Raw genomic sequence first — 22,500 nt, 5'->3', positions numbered from 1 at the left:
TCTTCTTCTTCTTCTTCTTCTTCTTCAGTGGCTGGACACGGGCTTTAAAAACAGGTATTTATTTGATAAAATGGACACAAATTTCTGTTCCAAGTAAATCGATTATTTCCTTTCTACCGGTACCACCTATATATTAATACTGAAGGACCAATTTTGTGCTCCTCCTCGCGGTCGCGTCACGTTTTTCTCTGTCCTGTGACCTGGACTGAAAGAAACTTCGTACCTGCAAGAGTGCATCGCACATAGGGGCAATAGTCAACTTTCAACTCTGAGGCAGAATAAACACTTTTCGTTCAGACGGGGGCGAGGAGTGAAGAGGCGGGGGGCAAGGTAAGCAAATGTTTTGGCGGGGGTAAGCAAATTGAAAGCGGGAGATGGGGGAAATGGGCGGGGATGAGTGGGCGGGGGCGGGGGTGAATTAGGCGGGATTGAGTGAGGGGGTGGACAGGGGCAAGTGGGGCGGGGAATCAAGAGACGGGGGCGGGGAGTGAAGAGGCAGGCCAGGGTAATGAAATTTTTGGGCGGGGGTGAGGAAATTGAAGCCGGGGGGTGGGAGGCGGGGGGGAATGGGGCAGGGGCGGGGGATGAGCAGGCGGGGGCAAGCACGCCCTGTCCATCCATGTCCCTCGAGTGTGGGTGAGCTGGTGAGGGTGGTTGAATGAACGGAATCGGTCTGTGACGGGGTTTCGGCCAGTTTTTATTATTCCACGACAGCAGGAACTCCTAAAGCTTCTTCTTCTTCTTCTTCTTCTTCATGTGACACACACACACACACACACACACACACACACATCTCCTTCTAGTAATAGATGTTGTATGAGAGTATATTGTTGGGGTCTTCGCGCCCGCCGGCGTGCGACGGCCACGTAACTCGAATCGCGGCACGTCGCCCACCGGACGGACAATCCAGTCGTGACCCTCTCGGACTAACGCCGGGAACCAGTCACGGGTGGACCTTTCGGTCTCACCGCGATCGAGCCAATCAGCCCCCGCGTGGGATAGGGTTGCTCGCCAAATTCGAACTACCTAAGTACCCACGCGGAGGGTAGACCGGGCGATCGCACCTCGCCGCAGGTCGACTTCGGACACGGGCCACTTAAGCGACCCGTTCCGTACTATCAGAATAACCGAGCGGTGTTATCGTCGACCTCGACGGTTCGATTAATTATCGGGCGTATTCAGCCCACTACCAACCCTTTACGTGAAGCAAGATGGGGGTTCAATGGGGAAAAAGACGAAGCGAAGCGGGAAACAGTTCAACAATAAAGCACATTTATTCTCGGCACACGGGAAGCACACAAATACAATTCCACCAAATGCACACAAAAAAGAAAACAATTCCATTTACACAAAAAGCAAACATAAAAGTGAAAACACAGTGCAGAGCTAATACCGACTACCGAGCACACGGCAACACTTATACAATTCTACTTCACAGACGGCGCCGACAACACATACCCAAAACCAAGGAAACGAAATACCCTCAAGAATGAGGTAGGCCTGGGGCCGAGACCTGGTCGGGCCTACCCGTCTGGTGATGAGACGCGGAGCGGCGATGGCCCCGCAACCCGCGGGCCTCGTGGACAGTGCCTGGCAGGGGGTGGGAACGGGGCCCCCTTGGTCGCACTATCTCAGCGCGGGGGGAAACAGGAGGGGGTTGCTGATGCTCGGGGTATAGAGGATCTTTATTATGTGCGACGAGCGTCTCCACCTCGGCCAGGTCGCGCTGCCGGCCTCCCTCGGGCGCGCAGCTCCTTCACGACGCGAGCACCCCCTCGTCCGCCCTCGCCGCCTCTCCACAGCTCGTCCCCTCCGTTCCGACTTCAACGCACACGACGAGCAGCTCCACCGCCCGCGAAGTCTTGACTCTCTGTCCGTTCTTGTTTGCGACTCCTCGTTCTCGTTCTGCTGACTCTCTCCTTACTGACTCTCTCGTTCCCGTTCTGCTGACTCTTTCGCTCCGACTTTTACGACTCCCTTCTTCCTCGTTCCGACTTTTTTACTACTCTTTTACTGACGAACACCGTCCTTTTATCCCCCCGTAACTTCGCCTTTGACCCCCTCCCTTTGACCTTTCAACTCGCTCCCCATTGGCCCGACAAAAAGTGGGCGTGAAGGCTTTTTGATCCACAAATTTGCATATATCGATCGCCCTGGGGTCTGGCGCAATTCGCCCCTCGCTCACCGATTGGACGGCAAAAAGTGGGCGTGTGTCGTTTTGGATCCGTTTTTGAAGCACAAAATCCGTGATTTTGTACACGCTGTTCAACGTGCGCCCTACACGAGTCCAGCATCGGTGCCCATGAGTGGCGCGAGATGACGGTGATGCGATGGTGGCGAGTTGTGACGGTAAAGGTCGTGGCGGTTGTGGTGAAGCGGTGGTTGTGGTTGTAATTGTGATGGTAATCCTGGCGGTTGGTCCAAAATAAAGATAGTAAAAGAAAAACGGCTATCCTGAAGAGTCGCAGCACGTATAAATGACATGTATTCCCACTAGACAACGGGTTTGGGCCTAACTACACATGCACTTACCGAGATACCTCACCTAAGGGACCTGAATGGTGGTTTGCGAATCTGGTAACCACAACACTACCCCCTTCCCTTTTTACAGACTCGTCCCGAGTCGTCAAATTTTCGTGTGCCATCATGTGTAGTTTTCCCCTAGTACATTTTACCTACGGATCCCTGAGTGCGACATTCATGGTATTCGTGTCCCCAAAATAAATAACCTAAGGGCTGCGTAACTATCTAAACAAACTCACTCACACGGACGACTTAAATAAAATTGCCGGCGCTAGACAGACATGCCGGGGGCGCACTCATATTTACAGTACATCTTAACCTTAACTTACAAATTTTACACTAAACCATGGCCCAGGATCACTGAACTCTGCAAAGAAAAGCAGTTAGCAGGGAGCCAGGCTGCCCGCATGCAGTCTCTGGCTCAAAACAATGCAGGTGACAGGGAACGTGGCTGGCTGCTCACACGCAGTCCAAGGCCTTCCCTTTTGAACTGAACGCAGTGAACCACAACGGTGCTTGGGCTGCGCAACGCAGTCTCCGTGCCAGCTCAAGTGGCACACGCAATGAGCACAACGAATGGATGCATGGACACAAACACGGTGCACGGGCCGCCACTGCAGGCCCGTGTTGTAGCTGCCAACAGGGCAGTTCTCGCAGCTTGCAAACTGTTGCTTTCAGATCCTGGCGCACATGGAAATGAACAGGGGGGGGCAAAGCAAAAATTGAACGGGGGCTGGTGAACAGGGGCAGTGGGCATGGCATGGCAAAGGCAGCAGGCAAACACAGCCCGCAGAAGAAGGCCGCTGCAGGCAAACACAGCCGGCAGATGAACTGGCCGGCACAGGCCTTGAAGAAAAACAGCCAGCAGATGAACTGGCCGGCACAGGCCTTGAAGCAAACACGGCCAGCCGATGGCACAGGCCTTGCAGCAAAACAACAGCTGCCGATGAAGTTGGCCAGCTCTTGCCGTTCAGTGGAGGTTGGTGGAGGGAGTGCGGTGGTGCTGGCCACTTGGAGGGCGGGCTCGGACCTACCTACCTGTCTCCCTCCCAACCTATCGCCTTTGCCTGTCACTGTACATACCCACTCCCTTAATTTGTCAAACCCCAATTTAGCCCCAACTTATTTTTTTGTTGTTTTTATTTTTACTTCCCCACTATAAATCGTCCCCTAACCCCCTTTACTGTCCTTGTTCGGCTAACCTATCCTGTCACCTAGCCTACTCCCAACCCCTACGTTCCCTTCCCGGAGGGGAATAAGGGAGAGCTAGCGTCCTGTGTCGAGGCCCAACTCAAGCCTCAGAATGGCCTCCTCAGAGTTCGGCGATCTGAACACCAAGTGGGTCCAGCGGCCCACAACGACAGCGAGGGGATGGATGGTGCGGAGGGGTACATCTCCTAATCTACCCTAACCATTTAACTGTTAAACTACCCCGGGGCTTTCAACAAGCGCCTCTCGCTTAAACTATTGGTTCTAACAACCCAGATTCCCGTCGCCTGTGTTGGTGTCCTTACAATTTCGGGCCTCGCCCCCCAATTTTCTCTCCGTGCCCTCACACGGTCTCCTGGCTGGGACACGTGGCTCCCTTTGGCAGGCACGACCCTCTGCCGAATCTCCCGCTATGGCACCCCCGGGCACTACACTGCCTCCGAGCCTACCAGCTCCCTAACACCGGGGAGTGCCCCCCATGGCACCTCCCCTGAAACGCACACGTGGCAGGCCGGCCTCCCGGGCCCCTTTCCGAGGGTCACCCGTGCCCACTGCACTGCCCACGCGGCTAATGGCGCCCCGGGCCCCCGCACCAAGCAGGCGCACCCGTGCCCACTACTCTATCCCGGCCCCCCATGGGCCCATGGCCTACCGCGGCCGACTAGCCTGGTGCCCGGGGTACCCACTCAGCGATACTCACCTTTCGCAGCCACGCTCCCAAGCCCGTCAACAGGGCTCCTGCACCCCTCCAAATGGGTCTCGAGCCTACTTTCCCACCAACAACAAAACGACCTCCATTTTTCAATTTGACTAACCCAGCTAACTCACTCTACACTGACCCCGGGGTCCCTTGGGTGGGAGTCACTCCTCCCCCCAATCACTCATCGCACCATGCATTCCCCATTCGCTCCACTCACACAGACCCGCTGGCCTCACTCACTCAACATGTACACGTACTCGCCTCACAACTCTTCAACACACTCACCGCTGAACTCTGCCATCCTTCTAACTACCTCCCCTAACTAACTCGTGCTCCCACGTCGTCCCTTATACTACAGCACGTTCCTTTTAACACTACGTAGCTAAACTACGTCCCCTCTACACACTCACAAGTCTGTCACGGTCTCCAAATCAATCATTTTATTTCCCAACCTAAATCTGGCTACAATCCCTCTAACTAATCCATTCCACGGACTCCATGAGGACTTACCCCTGCCCCATGAAGTCGGTCTAGCTAAGCTAACCCTTCCCCCTAACTCGTTTCCATCCTGTGCCCCTGGTAAGGGGGTCTTTCACCCCTTGCCCAGGAATCCTGTACACCCGAAAGTGAGGCTTGCTTTTTTTTTTTTCCATGCGCAGCACCTGCGCGGCAACTCAGAGCTCGCGCACTTTGCACCTGTCCGTGACGTCATGCAGCTGCACGTGTTCCTCGTCCCTCCTTGGACGGGACCATCCGGCAGAGATACCCCTCCTGCCGGATTCCAACCCCACGTGCAGCCATGACGTCACCGTGCGCATAAAAAAAACAAGCCCCACGTCTCGAGGGGTTTCCCACGCGAACACATGTGCTTTGCCCGTTGGAGCTTAACACACACGATCGCGTGGAGAACCCGTCCGGTCCAAATCCATTTACCTGCCTAAACTTTGTCCGTCCGCGGGATCGGCAAATCCACCGCGTGCGTTTCCGGACCGGGACTTCACTCTCGCAAGCGAGCACGTGGTGGTCTCGTGCGTTGCACAGCACGAACCGCGTGCTCACTGCTGGGTGAACCCGGCACGGTCCTCGAAACAACTACAGCCGCTACTCGGCTTTCTTTCTTCTGTCGCCTTCGTCGTCTCCATTCAACCCACGCACACCTGCGTGTCACGACGCACACAGTCCACACCATTAAACTCACACCGGGAGACGCGGCTGCGTGCTCCCGCATGCCAACCGACATCTCCCTCTCATACCGCTCTCTCACACACACGGTCTCCCTTGCACAACCCATACCACTCACACGTGGTGCTCCATTCACTCGTTCCTCACTCACACACGCGGGGGCACTCAACCGCGGTTCCTCATCCACACACCGTGCCTCACTCATACACGCGGGGCACTTAACCGCGGTGCCTCATCCACACACGCGGGGGCACTCACCCGCGGTTCCTCACTCATACTCCGTGCCTCATCCACACACGGCGTGCTGGGAAGCACGTACTCCGGCACCATCGCCACCACACCACTTACACGTGGTGCCTCACTCATACTGGCCGTTTCACTCACACACACGTGCCTCACTCACACACGGTGCGCTGGGAAGCACACACTCCGGCACCATCGCCACCACACCACTCACACACGGGGTCGCTTCCACACACGGGGACGCACTCACGCCTTGCACCACACACACAGGGACAACCATACTGGGGATTCGTGTCCCCACAAGGGTCTCCGGGGCCTCCATACCCCCCAAGCTCTCCGTGCACCCGTCCACCGCACTCGTCCCCTCAACCTCGCAAAACACGACCGAACTCACCTGGTCGTGACTCGCCTCAAGGGGGCATACTCCCTCCCCTCGTTCCTGGAGGAGGCCATCCAGGTGCTCGCACCGGGTCCCTACACGCTCCGCGAGCTCAACCCCATTGTCCTCCACTACCTCCGTGTGTGCGTGCGCGTCACTTACCCCGTCTTCATCGTGTAGTCTTCCCTCTATCGTTCCCATCTCCCGTGTCTCTGCCAACTCTTCACCCTTTACCTCCCTTGTCTCAACTATTATTTCTGTTGTCGTCACCTCGTGTCTCGTCTCACACGTTTTGGTCTCCCCATTTAATTTTTCCCTCTTGGTCACCGTCGCGACCCTCGCCCAACACGTTCCACGAATTATTTTTTCACCCGCCTCCACCGCGGGCCTGTCAGCCGTTGCACCCCCACCCAGCTCGTTTGCTCCCACACGTGGAGTCGCCATTCCCAGCTCCCTGGTCACTGCCTTCATGCCCGCCTGCAGGCATCGGCCCATGTTCTGCGTCTCACCCCGTAGCTCTTTCATCTCTTCTTTCATGTTTGCTTCCATTCCGTTTATTTGCTGTGTATTCGCATCCATCGTCGTTTTCACTTCATTTGTATTTGTATCCATCTTTTCGTTCATGCCTTTCATTTCGTTTTTCATTTCATTTGTGTTTGCATCCATTTTTTCGATCATTTTCGCATTCATCTTTTCGTTCATGCCTTTCATTTCGTTTTTCATTTCATTTGTGTTTGCATCCATTTTTTCGATCATTTTCGCATTCATCTTTTCGTTCATTGCCGCCAGCATGGCGCATAGCTGGGCCATGTTGGATGCACTCAGCTGAGCAGTTTCGGCAAGGGTTGGGGAAGGGTTTTGGTGGAGAGGGGGGGGGAGGTGTCATACACCGCGGCCGCACCCACCTCGGGCCCTGGGTTCAGTTGGGCGAGTCCGTGTTCCTGCACAATCAACATTTCCTGCTCGGGGATTCCATCCTGGGCCATGGACTCTACATTATTACACATATACATTTCTAATACCCCCGGCTCCCGCTCGCCTTGAGACGCCATCTTGCTTCTCGTGAAGGGTTAATTTAGCTCGCTCGAAATTTGGAGGGAATCGGGGGTCGCTTCTCTCACCCCTGGACCGATTCCCGTAAATTTAGCCGGAGACAGGAGAGCCCGTTTTCCTGTTCTCCGATACCAGTGCCGCGAGGAGGGCGATGAATTTGTATCGCACGACCTGACACCAGTGTTGGGGTCTTCGCGCCCGCCGGCGTGCGACGGCCACGTAACTCGAATCGCGGCACGTCGCCCACCGGACGGACAATCCAGTCGTGACCCTCTCGGACTAACGCCGGGAACCAGTCACGGGTGGACCTTTCGGTCTCACCGCGATCGAGCCAATCAGCCCCCGCGTGGGATAGGGTTGCTCGCCAAATTCGAACTACCTAAGTACCCACGCGGAGGGTAGACCGGGCGATCGCACCTCGCCGCAGGTCGACTTCGGACACGGGCCACTTAAGCGACCCGTTCCGTACTATCAGAATAACCGAGCGGTGTTATCGTCGACCTCGACGGTTCGATTAATTATCGGGCGTATTCAGCCCACTACCAACCCTTTACGTGAAGCAAGATGGGGGTTCAATGGGGAAAAAGACGAAGCGAAGCGGGAAACAGTTCAACAATAAAGCACATTTATTCTCGGCACACGGGAAGCACACAAATACAATTCCACCAAATGCACACAAAAAAGAAAACAATTCCATTTACACAAAAAGCAAACATAAAAGTGAAAACACAGTGCAGAGCTAATTCCGACTACCGAGCACACGGCAACACTTATACAATTCTACTTCACAGACGGCGCCGACAACACATACCCAAAACCAAGGAAACGAAATACCCTCAAGAATGAGGTAGGCCTGGGGCCGAGACCTGGTCGGGCCTACCCGTCTGGTGATGAGACGCGGAGCGGCGATGGCCCCGCAACCCGCGGGCCTCGTGGACAGTGCCTGGCAGGGGGGTGGGAACGGGGCCCCCTTGGTCGCACTATCTCAGCGCGGGGGGAAACAGGAGGGGGTTGCTGATGCTCGGGGTATAGAGGATCTTTATTATGTGCGACGAGCGTCTCCACCTCGGCCAGGTCGCGCTGCCGGCCTCCCTCGGGCACGCAGCTCCTTCACGACGCGAGCACCCCCTCGTCCGCCCTCGCCGCCTCTCCACAGCTCGTCCCCTCCGTTCCGACTTCAACGCACACGACGAGCAGCTCCACCGCCCGCGAAGTCTTGACTCTCTGTCCGTTCTTGTTTGCGACTCCTCGTTCTCGTTCTGCTGACTCTCTCCTTACTGACTCTCTCGTTCCCGTTCTGCTGACTCTTTCGCTCCGACTTTTACGACTCCCTTCTTCCTCGTTCCGACTTTTTTACTACTCTTTTACTGACGAACACCGTCCTTTTATCCCCCCGTAACTTCGCCTTTGACCCCCTCCCTTTGACCTTTCAACTCGCTCCCCATTGGCCCGACAAAAAGTGGGCGTGAAGGCTTTTTGATCCACAAATTTGCATATATCGATCGCCCTGGGGGCGGGGCCAATTCGCCCCTCGCTCACCGATTGGACGGCAAAAAGTGGGCGTGTGTCGTTTTGGATCCGTTTTTGAAGCACAAAATCCGTGATTTTGTACACGCTGTTCAACGTGCGCCCTACACGAGTCCAGCATCGGTGCCCATGAGTGGCGCGAGATGACGGTGATGCGATGGTGGCGAGTTGTGACGGTAAAGGTCGTGGCGGTTGTGGTGAAGCGGTGGTTGTGGTTGTAATTGTGATGGTAATCCTGGCGGTTGGTCCAAAATAAAGATAGTAAAAGAAAAACGGCTATCCTGAAGAGTCGCAGCACGTATAAATGACATGTATTCCCACTAGACAACGGGTTTGGGCCTAACTACACATGCACTTACCGAGATACCTCACCTAAGGGACCTGAATGGTGGTTTGCGAATCTGGTAACCACAACAATATGAAGAAACACACAGCGATGCAAGACACCACAAGTACTCACCAAACACAAAGTTGTCGGGTCTGAAGATTTGTCCAAAAGCACCCGAACGCACTGAGTCCATAGTCCCCGGTTCGAGGTCGACCAGCACGGCCCGTGGCACGTACTTCCCTCCTGAAATATTCGGCAACAACTTGAAAAATATACCATCAGAGATGGGGAATCCCCCGCCATTGGATGAAAAAGGTCATACATATTCCAGAAAATGAGGGAGGTGAATTGGAAACAAGACACCATTTTGTCATCATCTCGAAAAAGTTCCCCAGGGGTGAGGAACGTAGTAACCAAAAATAATTGAAATCAGATAAGCGTTTTTCCATTTATTACAAAAAAACATTTTTTTCAGGATAGTCACCCCAGTCGGCCATCTTGGATCCGGTCACGCCCACAATCAATAGGGTTCTTCCTTTTCAGGTGGTACATGTGTGACCCGAATTTCAAATCGATATGGTGAACAGTTTATGAGTTATCGCACTCACAGCTTTAAATGTTGATGCCCAGCCAGCCGGACGGACGGACAGCCGGATGGATGACCCGGGTGATAACAATATCGCCCTTCCGCCACGCGGCGGGGGATAAAAACCGATCTCAGACGTTTTCGTAGAGGTGTTCCCCCACCATGTTTATTTTATTACTGGAAAATACAACCCGTCGTTTCACCCTGGTCGGACAGACTCGTTACGCCTGATTGGACAGACTCGTTACGCCTGTTCGGTAAGACTCGTCATGCCTGGTCTGTCAGATCGTTTACGCCAGTTTGGTCAGACTCGTTACGCCTGTTCGGCAAGATTCGTTATGCCTGGTCGGACAGACTAGTTACGCCTGTTCAGTCAGACTCGTCATGCCTGGTCGGTCAGACTTGTTTACGCCTGGTCGGTCAGACTCGTCACACCTGGTTGGTCAGACTCATTACGCATGCTCGGTCAGACTCGTTTATGCCTGTTCGGTCAGATTCGTTACGCCTGTTCGGTCAGACTCGTCATGCCTGGTCGGTCAGACTCGTTTACGCCTGGTCAGTCAGACTCGTTACGCTTGTTCGGTCAGACTCGTCATGCCTGGTCGGTCAGACTCGTTTACGCCTGGTCAGTCAGACTCGTTACGCTTGTTCGGTCAGACTCGTCATGCCTGGTCGGTCAGACTCGTTTACGCCTGGTCCGTCAGACTCGTTACGCTTGTTCGGTCAGACTCGTCATGCCTGGTCGGTCAGACTCGTCATGCCTGGTCGGTCAGACTCGTTACGCCTGTTCGGTCAGACTCGTCACACCTGGTTGGTCAGACTCGTTTACGCCTGGTCGGTCAGACTTGTTTACGCCTGGTCGGTCAGACTCGTCACACCTGGTTGGTCAGACTCATTACGCATGCTCGGTCAGACTCGTTTATGCCTGTTCGGTCAGATTCGTTACGCCTGTTCGGTCAGACTCGTCATGCCTGGTCGGTCAGACTCGTTTACGCCTGGTCAGTCAGACTCGTTACGCTTGTTCGGTCAGACTCGTCATGCCTGGTCGGTCAGACTCGTTTACGCCTGGTCAGTCAGACTCGTTACGCTTGTTCGGTCAGACTCGTCATGCCTGGTCGGTCAGACTCGTTTACGCCTGGTCCGTCAGACTCGTTACGCTTGTTCGGTCAGACTCGTCATGCCTGGTCGGTCAGACTCGTCATGCCTGGTCGGTCAGACTCGTTACGCCTGTTCGGTCAGACTCGTCACACCTGGTTGGTCAGACTCGTTTACGCCTGGTCGGTCAGACTCGTTTATGCCTGTTCGGTCAGACTCGTCATGCCTGGTCGGTCAGACTCGTTTACGCCTGGTCAGTCAGACTCGTTACGCTTGTTCGGTCAGACTCGTCATGCCTGGTCGGTCAGACTCGTCATGCCTGGTCGGTCAGACTCATTACGCCTCTTCGGTCAGACTCGTTACGCCAGTTCGGTCAGACTCGTTTACGCCTGGTCGGTCAGACTCGTTTACGCCTGGTCGGTCAGACTCCTTACGCCTGTTCGGTCAGACTCGTTACACCTGTTCGGTCAGACTCGTTTACGCCTGGTCGGTCAGACTCATCATGCTTGGTTGGTCAGATTCGTTATGCCTGGTCGGTCAGACTGGTCATGCCTGGTCAGTCAGAATTGTCATGCCTGGTCGGTCAAATTTGTTATACCTGGTCGGTCAGACTCGTTATGCCTGGTCGTTCAAATATTTTTTATCACGAAATATATTCACAATTCCCGAGCACCCAGAGACGCCATTTGTAATATCCATCATCGGTCAGACTTGTACATGGCATGACGTCGTCAGATGACCTGGTGGTTAGTTCCAGGTGAGTGATAGTAAGTGTCAGAGTGCTGGGATGCACAAACCGGTGGCTTCGTTGTAGTAGACGTTGATTCTCTCCAGCTGCAAGTCACTGTCCCCATGGTAAGTGCCAGCGGGGTCGATGCCGTGCTCGTCGCTGATAACCTCCCAGAACTGGTATGGAAGGTGGTGTTGTAGAATTTTGTAGTTTATGTTTTAACCGACTCAATGTAAATCCTGTTCCTCAAATGAAAGCCACAATTAATTCATTGTCCACAACGGAAAGTACATTACATCAGATAAATTTATTATCTTGCCAAAACGAAGTTTTTGCAAGATATGTTAGTCAGCTTGTATGTTTTTATTTTATTTTTTTATTTTTGTCTGTAATCACGTATAAAAAATTCTGCAGAGCACAGTTATCATTGGAAATTTTTGTAACTTCGCATATCAGAGGCCTATAGAGGTACCTTTCAGCGCACAAAATTTTGAAGGTCAAGGTCAAAGGTCAAGGTCACTTTGTCGCAAATCAGGGGAGTCGACGAAACCCTTATTTTTTGAGTAATTTTGATCGGATCGTCTTCAAACTTCATGGGAATATAGTTCATGGTCTGGCGCTCAGCTGATTAATTTTTGGTGGAGATTGGCCTTGACCTTCATGGTTAGCGCCAAAGGTCAAACATATTTGACCCCAAGGTCAAATTTTCAAGTTTTAGGAACCATATCGTGTAGTACCTCAAATTGAACACCTCGATGAGTGCTTTCTAGATATGTCAAGCTTGAGACATTATGACGTCATTTGGTGACGTTTTGAGGCAAAAGCATATTTTTCATGGTTACTCTGTAGAACGATTCTCATCGGAATCTCTCGTAGGCAGATATTCCTCAAGGAGTCGATCCTGGTGGATAGCAGCTCTGTTGTACATGTTTGGTTTATTTGCTTTTCACCTGGAAGACACGTATTGCAGTTGGAGTTCTTTGCCTAAGACTTATCAGCCCCCTCCACTCTCCTAAAAGCACATAAATACCAGGAAATGTAATCTTGTTTTAGTGCAAATCATTGAAGATGTTTACCATCTCGGTGGCTTGTACTCCTTCGTACCAAGTAAAAAATAAACCAATGTAACCCGCAGGGTGACCCGTTTCTTGCCAAAAGGTGACCACGTGTGACTTCTTTAAGGTCACACTGAGGTGAACAGAGCTGCTATCCACCAGGAGCGACTCCTTGAGGAATATCTGCCTTCGAGAGATTCCGATGAGAATCGTTCTACAGAGTAACCATGAAAAATATGCGTTTGCCTCAAAACGTCACCAAATGACGTCATAATGTCTCAAGCTTGACATATCTAGAAAGCACTCATCGAGGTGTTCAATTTGAGGTACTACACGATATGGTTCCTAAAACTTGAAAATTTGACCTTGGGGTCAAATATGTTTGACCTCAGGCGCTAACCATGAAGGTCAAGGCCAATCGCCACCAAAAATTAATCAGCTGAGCGCCAGACCATGAACTATATTCCCATGAAGTTTGAAGACGATCCGATCAAAATTACTCAAAAAATAAGGGTTTCGTCGACTCCCCTGATTTGCGACAAAGTGTCCTTGACCTTTGACCTTCAAAATTGTGCGCTGAAAGGGACCTCTATAGGCCTCAGATATGCGAAGTGACAAAAATTTCCAATGATAACTGTGCTCTGCAGAATTTTTTATACGTGATTACAGACAAACAAACAAAAAAAATAAAAATAAAAATAAAAAAACATACAAGCTGACGAACATATCTTGCAAAAACTTCATTTTGGCAAGATAACAAGCAGTCACAGACTGGTACTTACTAAATCATCAACTTGACCTCTGACCTTGTCTTATAAAAGCTGTCTCTCGAGAAGGTAGCGACGCAAACCAGAAGTTTATACGATGATTCTGTACCAAACCATCAAAAATCGAATGTTTTGGATGTTTGACCTCACTGTGACCTTGACCTTTGACCGATTTTGACCAAAATCTAATCAGCGCTAGCCACCACCCTCCTGAATCACGTGGTGTAATTTGACATTGGTAGCTTCTTCCATTCTCGAGTTATCATTTTTTGGATGTTTGACCTCACTGTGACCTTGACCTTTGACCGATTTTGACCAAAATCTAATCAGCACTAGCCATCACCCTCCTGAATCACGTGGTGTAATTTGACATTGGTAGCTTCTTCCGTTCTCGAGTTATCGTGCTAAAAACAAATAAACAAACAAACAAACAAGCAGTCATAGACTGGTACTTACGAAATCGTCAACTTGACCTCTGACCTTGTAAAATAAAAGCTGTCTCTAGAGAAGGTAGCGACGCAAACCAGAAGTTTCTACAATGATTCTGTTCCAAACCATCAAAAATCGAACGTTTGACCTCACTGTGACCTTGACCGTTGACCGATTTTGACCAAAATCTAATCAGCACTAGCCATCACCCTCCTGAATCACATGGTGTAATTTGACATTGGTTGTTTCTTCCGTTCTCGAGTTATCTGTACCAAACCATCAAAAATCGAATATTTGACCTCACTGTGACCTTGACCTTTGACCGATTTTGACCAAAATCTAATCGGCACTAGCCATCACCCTCCTGAATCACGTGGTGTAATTTGACATTGTTGCCTCCTCCGTTCTCGAGTTATCGTGCCCACAAACAAACAAACAAACAAACAAACAAACTAACAAACAAACAAACAAACAGAAACGGAAGTCATCAATATACTTACGAAATCTTTAGATTTCGTAAGTAACAAACAAACAGAAAGGGGTGAAAACAGTAACCTCCATCCATCTTCGAAGATGGCGGAGGTTAAAAAACATTTTTTTTCAAAATGGCCGCCCCAGTCGGCCATCTTGGATCCGGCCACGCCCAAAATCAATAGGGTTCTTCCTTTTCAGGTGGTACATGTGTGACCCAAATTTCAAATCGATATGGCGAACAGTTTATGAGTTATCACACTCACAGCTATAAATGTTGACGCCCGGACGGACGGACGGACGGACGGACGGACAGCCGGACGACCTGGGTGACAACAATATCCCCCTTCCGCCACACGGCGGGGGAGAAAAACAGGAAGAGAGTGATGGAGGGTTATTGACGAGCTGTGGGGGAAGGGAAACCATGGAAGATGAGATATTTAATGGGGAGAGAAGGGAATGAAGGTTTACATCCACAAGTGAAGGATTACATCCACAAGTGAAGGATTAAATACACAAGTGAAGGATTACATAAATATGTGAAGGATTACATCCACAAGTGAAGGATTACATCCACAAGTGAAAGATTAAGTGAAGGATTACATCCACAAGTGAAAGATTAAGTGAAGGATTACATCCACAAGGAAGGATTAAGTGAAGGATTTCATCCACAAGTGAAAGATTACATTCACAAGTGAAGGATTACATCCACAAGTGAAAGATTACATCCACAAGTGAAGGACTAAATACACAAGTGAAGGATTACATAAATATGTGAAGGATTACATCCACAAGTGAAGGATTACATCCACAAGTGAAAGATTAAGTGAAGGATTACATCCACAAGTGAAAGATTAAGTGAAGGATTACTTCCACAAGTGAAAGATTAAGTGAAGGATTACATCCACAAGTGAAGGATTAAGTGAAGGATTTCATCCACAAGTGAAAGATTACATTCACAAGTGAAGGATTACATCCACAAGTGAAAGATTACATCCACAAGTGAAGGACTAAATACACAAGTGAAGGATTACATCCACAAGTGAAAGATTACATCCACAAGTGAAGGACTAAATACACAAGTGAAGGATTACATCCACAAGTGAAAGATTACATCCACAAGTGAAGGACTAAATACACAAGTGAAGGATTACATCCACAAGTGAAAGACTAAATACACAAGTGAAGGATTACATCCACAAGTGAAGGATTACATCCACAAGTGAAGGATTAAGTGAAGAATTACATCCACAAGTGAAAGATTACATCCACAAGTGAAGGATTACATCGAAAAGTGAAAGATTACATTCACAAGTGAAGGATTAAATACACAAGTGAAGGATTACATACACAAGTGAAGGATTACATAAATAAGTGAAGGATTACATCCACAAGTGAAGGATTACATCCACAAGTGAAAGATTAAGTGAAGGATTACATCCACAAGTGAAAGATTAAGTGAAGGATTACTTCCACAATTGAAAGATTAAGTGAAGGATTACATCCACAAGTGAAGGATTAAGTGAAGGATTTCATCCACAAGTGAAAGATTACATTCACAAGTGAAAGATTACATCCACAAGTGAAGGACTAAATACACAAGTGAAGGATTACATCCACAAGTGAAAGATTACATCCACAAGTGAAGGACTAAATACACAAGTGAAGGATTACATCCACAAGTGAAGGATTACATCCACAAGTGAAGGATTAAGTGAAGAATTACATCCACAAGTGAAAGATTACATCCACAAGTGAAGGATTACATCGAAAAGTGAAAGATTACATTCACAAGTGAAGGATTAAATACACCAGTGAAGGATTACATACACAAGTGAAGGATTACATTCACAAGTGAAGGATTACATACACAAGTGAAGGATTACATACACAAGTGAAGGATTAAGTGAAGGATTACATCCACAAGTGAAGGATTAAGTGAAGGATTATACACACAAGTGAAAGTTTACATCCACAAGTGAAGGATTACATCCAGAAGTGAAGGATTATGTGTCGTATAACATCCACAAGTGAAGGATTAAGTGAAGGATTATACACACAAGTGAAAGATTACATCCACAAGTGAAGGATTAAGTGAAGAATTACATCCACAAGTGAAAGATTACATCCACAAGTGAAGGATTACATCGAAAAGTGAAAGATTACATTCACAAGTGAAGGATTAAATACACAAGTGAAGGATTACATACACAAGTGAAGGATTACATACACAAGTGAAGGATTACATACACAAGTGAAGGATTAAGTGAAGGATTACATCCACAAGTGAAGGATTAAGTGAAGGATTATACACACAAGTGAAAGATTACATCCACAAGTGAAGGATTAAGTGAAGGATCATACACACAAGTGAAGGCAAAAGCACACAATCAATCAATCATTCGATGATTGAATCATTCAGTCATTCAATAAAATTGTTCGATATTCTCTTCACTCCCTCAATTTCTCCTTCACTTTCCTTCTTGCACTCCTTTCACATTTCTCCATTCCATCACTCCCCGTGTGTGTTCCTCCACTCACTCGCTCTGTCCACCTCGAATCAGACACTCATGAGTGCGAACCTTCACTCACTCATCACACTTCATTTTCCCGCCCTTTCTGTGACGTGTTTTAAGGTTAAATCAATCCCGTCTGATTGTTGGCTTATTCTGACACGTCAGAGTTGTCGATGCTCCAAGTCCTGTACGACGTAAACAGTTGTTGGACTCCTGCCCAGCCTCTTCCCCTCCCCCCCCTCCCCACCACCCACACACACACACACACACACACACACACACACACACACACACACACACACACACACACACACACACACACACACACACACACACACACACACACACACACCAGGAACACCACACGTTCGGACGACATCGCTCGCCATCTCAGACCGTTCAGAAAACCCACAAAATATTGAATCCTGAAGTAAATTATCGTTTAATTAAACATTTCGATGCTGAACAAGGGATGCGGAGAGGGTGGGAAATTCCAGTCACGTGACGGCGAGGTAAAATGGGCCTCTTCTTCTTCTTCAAATTCGACGGGAATCTTCTTCACATATCCAAACAATTCACAGCAAAAGAGATGGAAAGCACTGAAAAAAAAACTGATGACGCATAAAAATGTATTTAAAAAAAACGAACAAATAGGAATCGAGTCTTCTTCGTGCATTCGCTTTTCCCGGCACGTCGAACACGTCGTCGTCGGACACATTAGGTTGAAACTGTGGATTTTTAAATGAATTTTATCGCCACACGGGTCGTCATTTACCTTGGCGCCGATTTGGTTTCCACATTGTCCCGCCTGGATGTGAACAATCTCCCTCATTCTGCAGATCTCTCCGTGAGTCCTCTCACCGTCTGAGAAAAAAAATGTCTGAGGTAAATAAAAAAAAAACAAGTCCCGAGAGATAAACACGCGCGCGCGCGGACTTTTCACGCCCCACGTCCGCCTTCAATAAATAATCCCTCACAAAAACGGGGAATGGGGGGAGAAATCATCGCACGTTATTCACGGATATCGCACAACACGGACAATAACACTTCATTCAATGGTAAATTGGATGAAAAAGAAAATCACAATTGAGATGGTTGCAAGGTCAAGTTATTTTTGCTTCATATCATTAATTAATTGCTTCGTTTGTTGTTGTTTTAATTAAAAATCCGATTTTATAATGAGTCTTTTCGCCGGAAACGTCGAGACTTTAATCGCTGGAGTCTTGAGCTGTATATTATCAAGCTCGGCTGGTAGTTCCCCCAATTTGATATTCATGTTTATTTTTGTATCCCATATTTGTGACGTCGAATTCCCCCTAAACCCCAAATAAGTCCCATGACGTACCAAGTGGGATGACTTTTCACATCCATCTCCCAACACGCCGCCCAATCCCTTTCTGTCAAACTCCATGTTTACAGATGAAGTTTAAAACATTGAGTCATAGTTCTTATGACAGGTAAGTAGTCCAGGTGAGTGTTGTCACATTCAAAGTCGCTGGTTCAAATCCCATATCATCCATTAATTAATATGTGAAATGAAGAACTGATGTTGTTTGATCTAACCGGTTGTTTTAATGATGAAATACCTTTTTATGTGGATTTGTTGGCTGTAAATCATTCAGGTCGTGGGAATGTTCACCTTCTGATCGGAGCAGCCATCAAGTGATCCCATGGGATGGAACAACACAAAGCGTCCTCTCAACTGTGTCATTGCAAAGAGTGGTGCAGTTGTGGTCCCATTCAGATAATGTTTTGTTTTATTTGTTAAAAACGAAGATGTAAATGTTGAATGTTTCACTGAACAAGTGAAATAACTTCCCTCATACTTACAAAATTTATAAACTTTTAATTATTTTACATTTTAATTGACACAAACATCTCTCATTCCCATTGGTCCGTTTCGATTCGAGTCCTGGATCAATGCAGCGGTCGTTGAATGATCAACACATTGTGACAGTGAGGATGTTCACCTCGTCTTCAACACAGAAGGCTTCCTGAGTTTTCATTTTATGACCGCGCACGTGCGAACCGAAAAACGAGGTTCAACAATTGGTTCACGTGTGTGTGTGTGTGTGTGTGTGTGTGTGTGTGTGTGTGTGTGTGTGTGTGTGTGTGTGTGTGTGTGTGTGTGTGTGTGTGTGTGTGTGTGTGTGTCCTCTCTGCGTACGGGCGATCGGGAAGTGAATTTAGAATCTTTTCAATGACTGGTATGATCTGATGTGAATCTCAACGAGAGCATCAGCAGACCGTTCTGGGCCCTTTTCTTTCGTAAATCACGCATTTTGTTTTTCCTGACAAACCACGAGGCCTTGCGATCCACGACAGACTTCACGGCAGATGGCGAGTTTTACGGGAGGGTTTCTCACTCTGTGCAGGCGTAAATAGCGTTCATCAGCTTGCGGTTTGTTGTGGCTGTATTATTTTTAAAATTTGAGTGAAAATATTTTTCCTTACGGTACGGGTACAAATACCCAAGAGAGAGAGAGAGAGGGAGATAGAGAGAGAGGTAGAGGGAGGGAGAGAGAGAGAAATAGAGAGAGAGAGAGAGAGAGAGAGAGAGAGAGAGAGAGAGAGAGAGAGAGAGAGAGAGAGAGAGAGAGAGAGAGAGAGAGAGAGAGAGAGAGAGAGAGAGAGAGAGAGAGAGAGAGAGAGAGAGAGAGAGAGAGAGAGAGAGAGAGAGAGAGAGAGAGAGAGAGAGAGAGAGAGAGAGAGAGAGAGAGAGAGAGAGAGAGAGAGAGAGAGAGAGAGAGAGAGAGAGAGAGAGAGAGAGAGAGAGAGAGAGAGAGAGAGTCACTTCCCTCCGTTGGAATCGTAATTGCTTCAGCCATTATTGTGCTCGGCCGGATGATCTTGTTGCGATCTCTCTATTTGGTACTCCAGCGATGTAATCTGACATCTTTTTCATTCTTGTTGGTGATTAAAACTTCAGAGATGGCTTTTAAAGGTTTATGACTTCCCTCTGCGCGAGCTTTTCAGTGTCGTCCCATTTTGTACACATTTGAAGGGGAAGCCATTTTTTCCCGTCCCATCCCGACATAGAGAGTACGACCATACCCTGTGATAACGAATGTCACATTAATGAGAACGAGTTAACGAAGAGAATGAGTTCAGAATGAAAATGAATAATCTTTTTATTTGAAAACATCACGAGTATAAATAAAACTTTCATAAGGAATGGCATTACAAATAGAACGACAGCAAAAAGAACAAGAAAAAGAGCAATCAGAGATGGCAGACCCGAGCCAGGACTTCTATTGAGTGGTGTCTTTTTATCGGTTTTTGGGTAAATCCAATATGGCTGCCAACTCATGTGACATATATCATACGTGTGAACCTTTTGTTCCTCATGGACAGGCGGTCATACGTGTAAAGTTTCGACTCGATCTGTTCAGCCACTTCAGAGATTTCTGAAGGTAAAAAAAAATATATATATATATATATATATTGTTGTGGTTGACCAAATTCGCAAACCACCATTCAGGTCCCTAAGGTGAGATATCTCGGTAAGTATATGTGTAGTTAGGCCCAAACCCGTTGTCTAGAGGGAATAAATGTCATTCATGAGGGCTGCGACTCTTCAGGATAGCCGTTTTTCTTTTACTATCTTTATTTTGGACCAGCCGCCATTATTACCACCACCAACCACGTCTCAACAGCCATCACAACAACAACCACCAACCACAACGCCGCTTCACAACAACAACCACCAACCACAACGCCGCTTCACCACAACCGCCACGACTTTTACCGTCACAACTCGCCACCATCGCGTCACCGTCATCTCGCGCCACTCGTGGGCACCGATGCTGGACTCGTGCGGGGCGCGCACCGAGCAGCGTGTTCAAAAACATCACGGACTTTCCACAGAAAAACGGATCAAAAACGACTCACGCCCATTTTTGTTCCGTCCAATCGGTGAGCGAGGGGCGATTTGGCCCCGCCTCCAGGGCGTTGGAGGTCGGTCGCTATATGCAAATTCATGGATCAAAAAGCATTCACGCCCACTTTTCCTCGGGCCAATGGGGAGCCAGGTGAAAGGTCGGAGGCAGAGGGTCAAAGATGAAAGAGCGAAGCCACGGGGCTTATAAAAACGACTGCGTTCGTCAGAAGAGGGCAGTTCGCAGTTGGCAGTTGGCAGTTGGCAGTTCGCAGTTGGCAGTTCGCAGTTGGGAGTTCGCGGAGCCAGTGAAGAGTTGGGACGAGTCAAGAGAGGAGACGGAGAGGGCGATCGGACGAAGCTGTGGAGAGGCGGCGGCGGCGAAGGCGGTTGAGGGGGTGCTCACGTCGGATTCGGGGAACTGCGGAGGGAGAGGCCGGCGGCGCGACCGAGGTCGTGGTGGAGACGCTCGTCGCGGGACCCGAGATTTTGTGAAATCCTCCTTTCCCCGAGCATCAGCAACCCCCTCCTGTTTCCCCCCGCGCTGAGATAGTGCGACAAAAGGGGGTCCCCTTCCCACCCCCTACCAGACACTGTCCGCAAGGCCCGCGGAGTTGAGGCACCACCGCCACTTCGCGTCTCATCATCAGACGGGTAGGCCCGACACAGTCTCGGCCCCAGGCCCGCCTACCCCCTCATCCTGGAGGGTGGTTCTCTTTTCTTTTGCTTTGGGAATATGTGTTGTCGGCGCCGTCTGTGAAGTAAAATTGTATAAGTGTTGCCGAGTGCCCGGTAGTCGGATAGATCTGCATTGTTGCATTTGCTTTTTGTCTTCTTCTTTTACATGTGCTTTTGGTGGAATTGTATATGTGTGCTTTCCGTTCATCGCGAAATAAATGTGCTTATTGTTGAACTGTTTTCCCGCTTCGCTTCGTCATTTCTTTCATTGAATCCCCATCTTGCTTCACGTAAAGGGTTGGTCGTGGGCTAAGACGCCCGATAATTAATCGAACCATCGAGGCCGACGAATAACACCGCTCGGTTATCCCGATAGTACGGAACGGGGTCGCTTAAAGTGGCCCGTGTCCGAAGTCGACCTGCGGCGAGGTGCGATCGCCCGGTCTACCCTCCGTGTGGGTACTTAGGTAGGTCGAATTTGGCGAGCAACCCTATCCCACGCGGGGGCCGATTGGCACGATCGCGGTGAGACCGAAAGGTCCACCCGTGACTGGTTCCCGGCGTTAGTCTGAGAGGGTCACGACTGGATTGTCCGTCCGGTGGGCGACGTGCCGCGATTCGAGTTACGTGGCCGTCCGCACGCCGGCGGGCACGAATCCGCAACAATATATATATATTTTTATATATATATATATATATATATATATATATATATATATCTATACATATATATATATATATATATATATATATATATATATGGCTGCTGAATTACGTGATCGATGACGTCATGATTTCTTTTCCCCTGCGGACAATTTTATTCCGAGATGACCCTCAAAAATTTTCATACATTCTATATATGCGATTATGACGTCAAAATGAGGAACCGATGACGTCATGAAAAATGGCACTCATTCCCCATGAGAAGTACATGCAACGTGCCAAGTTTTAATTTTTTTTTTAATCTGACACGCGCACACACACACACACACACACACTCTATAACAGGTGCACACACACACACACACACACACACAAACTCTATATCACACCCACACAAACACTCCAGACGCCAACACACACGCAAAAACCCAATGACCCACGCACACACACACACTCTATAACATGTCCGCGCGCGCGCACACACACACA

At 49.0% G+C, this 22,500-nt stretch overlaps 2 protein-coding genes across 6 annotated transcripts in view; both read right to left on the bottom strand.

Moving 5' to 3' along the window:
• LOC147007328 (tubulin beta-4B chain-like) overlaps positions 1-17,727 on the bottom strand; it is a 19,975-nt gene extending 2,248 nt beyond the window's left edge. The window contains exons 1-3 of one of the 3 annotated variants that reach the window (XM_085867342.1): positions 17,569-17,727; positions 11,623-11,731; positions 9,277-9,387 (exon numbers count right to left, since the gene is read on the bottom strand). In XM_085867342.1, coding sequence (XP_085723468.1) covers positions 9,277-9,387; positions 11,623-11,731; positions 17,569-17,625 — 277 coding nt within the window. In that variant the 5' untranslated portion in view covers positions 17,626-17,727. Of the gene's footprint in view, positions 1-9,276; positions 9,388-11,622; positions 11,795-17,568 lie in introns of all 3 variants that reach the window. The other 2 variants (XM_085867344.1, XM_085867343.1) reach the window with 2 other exon arrangements.
• A 4,359-nt stretch (positions 17,728-22,086) lies between these two features.
• Positions 22,087-22,500, bottom strand: part of LOC147007327 (gap junction gamma-1 protein-like) — a 7,157-nt gene continuing 6,743 nt past the window's right edge. For all 3 annotated transcript variants that reach the window (XM_085867348.1, XM_085867345.1, XM_085867346.1), the window contains exon 4: positions 22,087-22,500. This exon is cut by the window's right edge and continues 913 nt beyond it. The gene's annotated coding sequence lies outside the window, so the exon portion shown is untranslated.

This window comes from Eptatretus burgeri, unplaced genomic scaffold (genome assembly GCF_056783735.1).
Source record: "Eptatretus burgeri isolate ZD-2024b unplaced genomic scaffold, Ebu_testis_v1 Ebu_testis_scaffold_304, whole genome shotgun sequence".
In the NCBI taxonomy this organism is placed as follows: domain Eukaryota; kingdom Metazoa; phylum Chordata; class Myxini; order Myxiniformes; family Myxinidae; genus Eptatretus; species Eptatretus burgeri.
The sequence above is the reverse complement of the archived record's forward strand: the minus strand, read 5'-3'. Positions and strand labels throughout refer to the sequence as shown.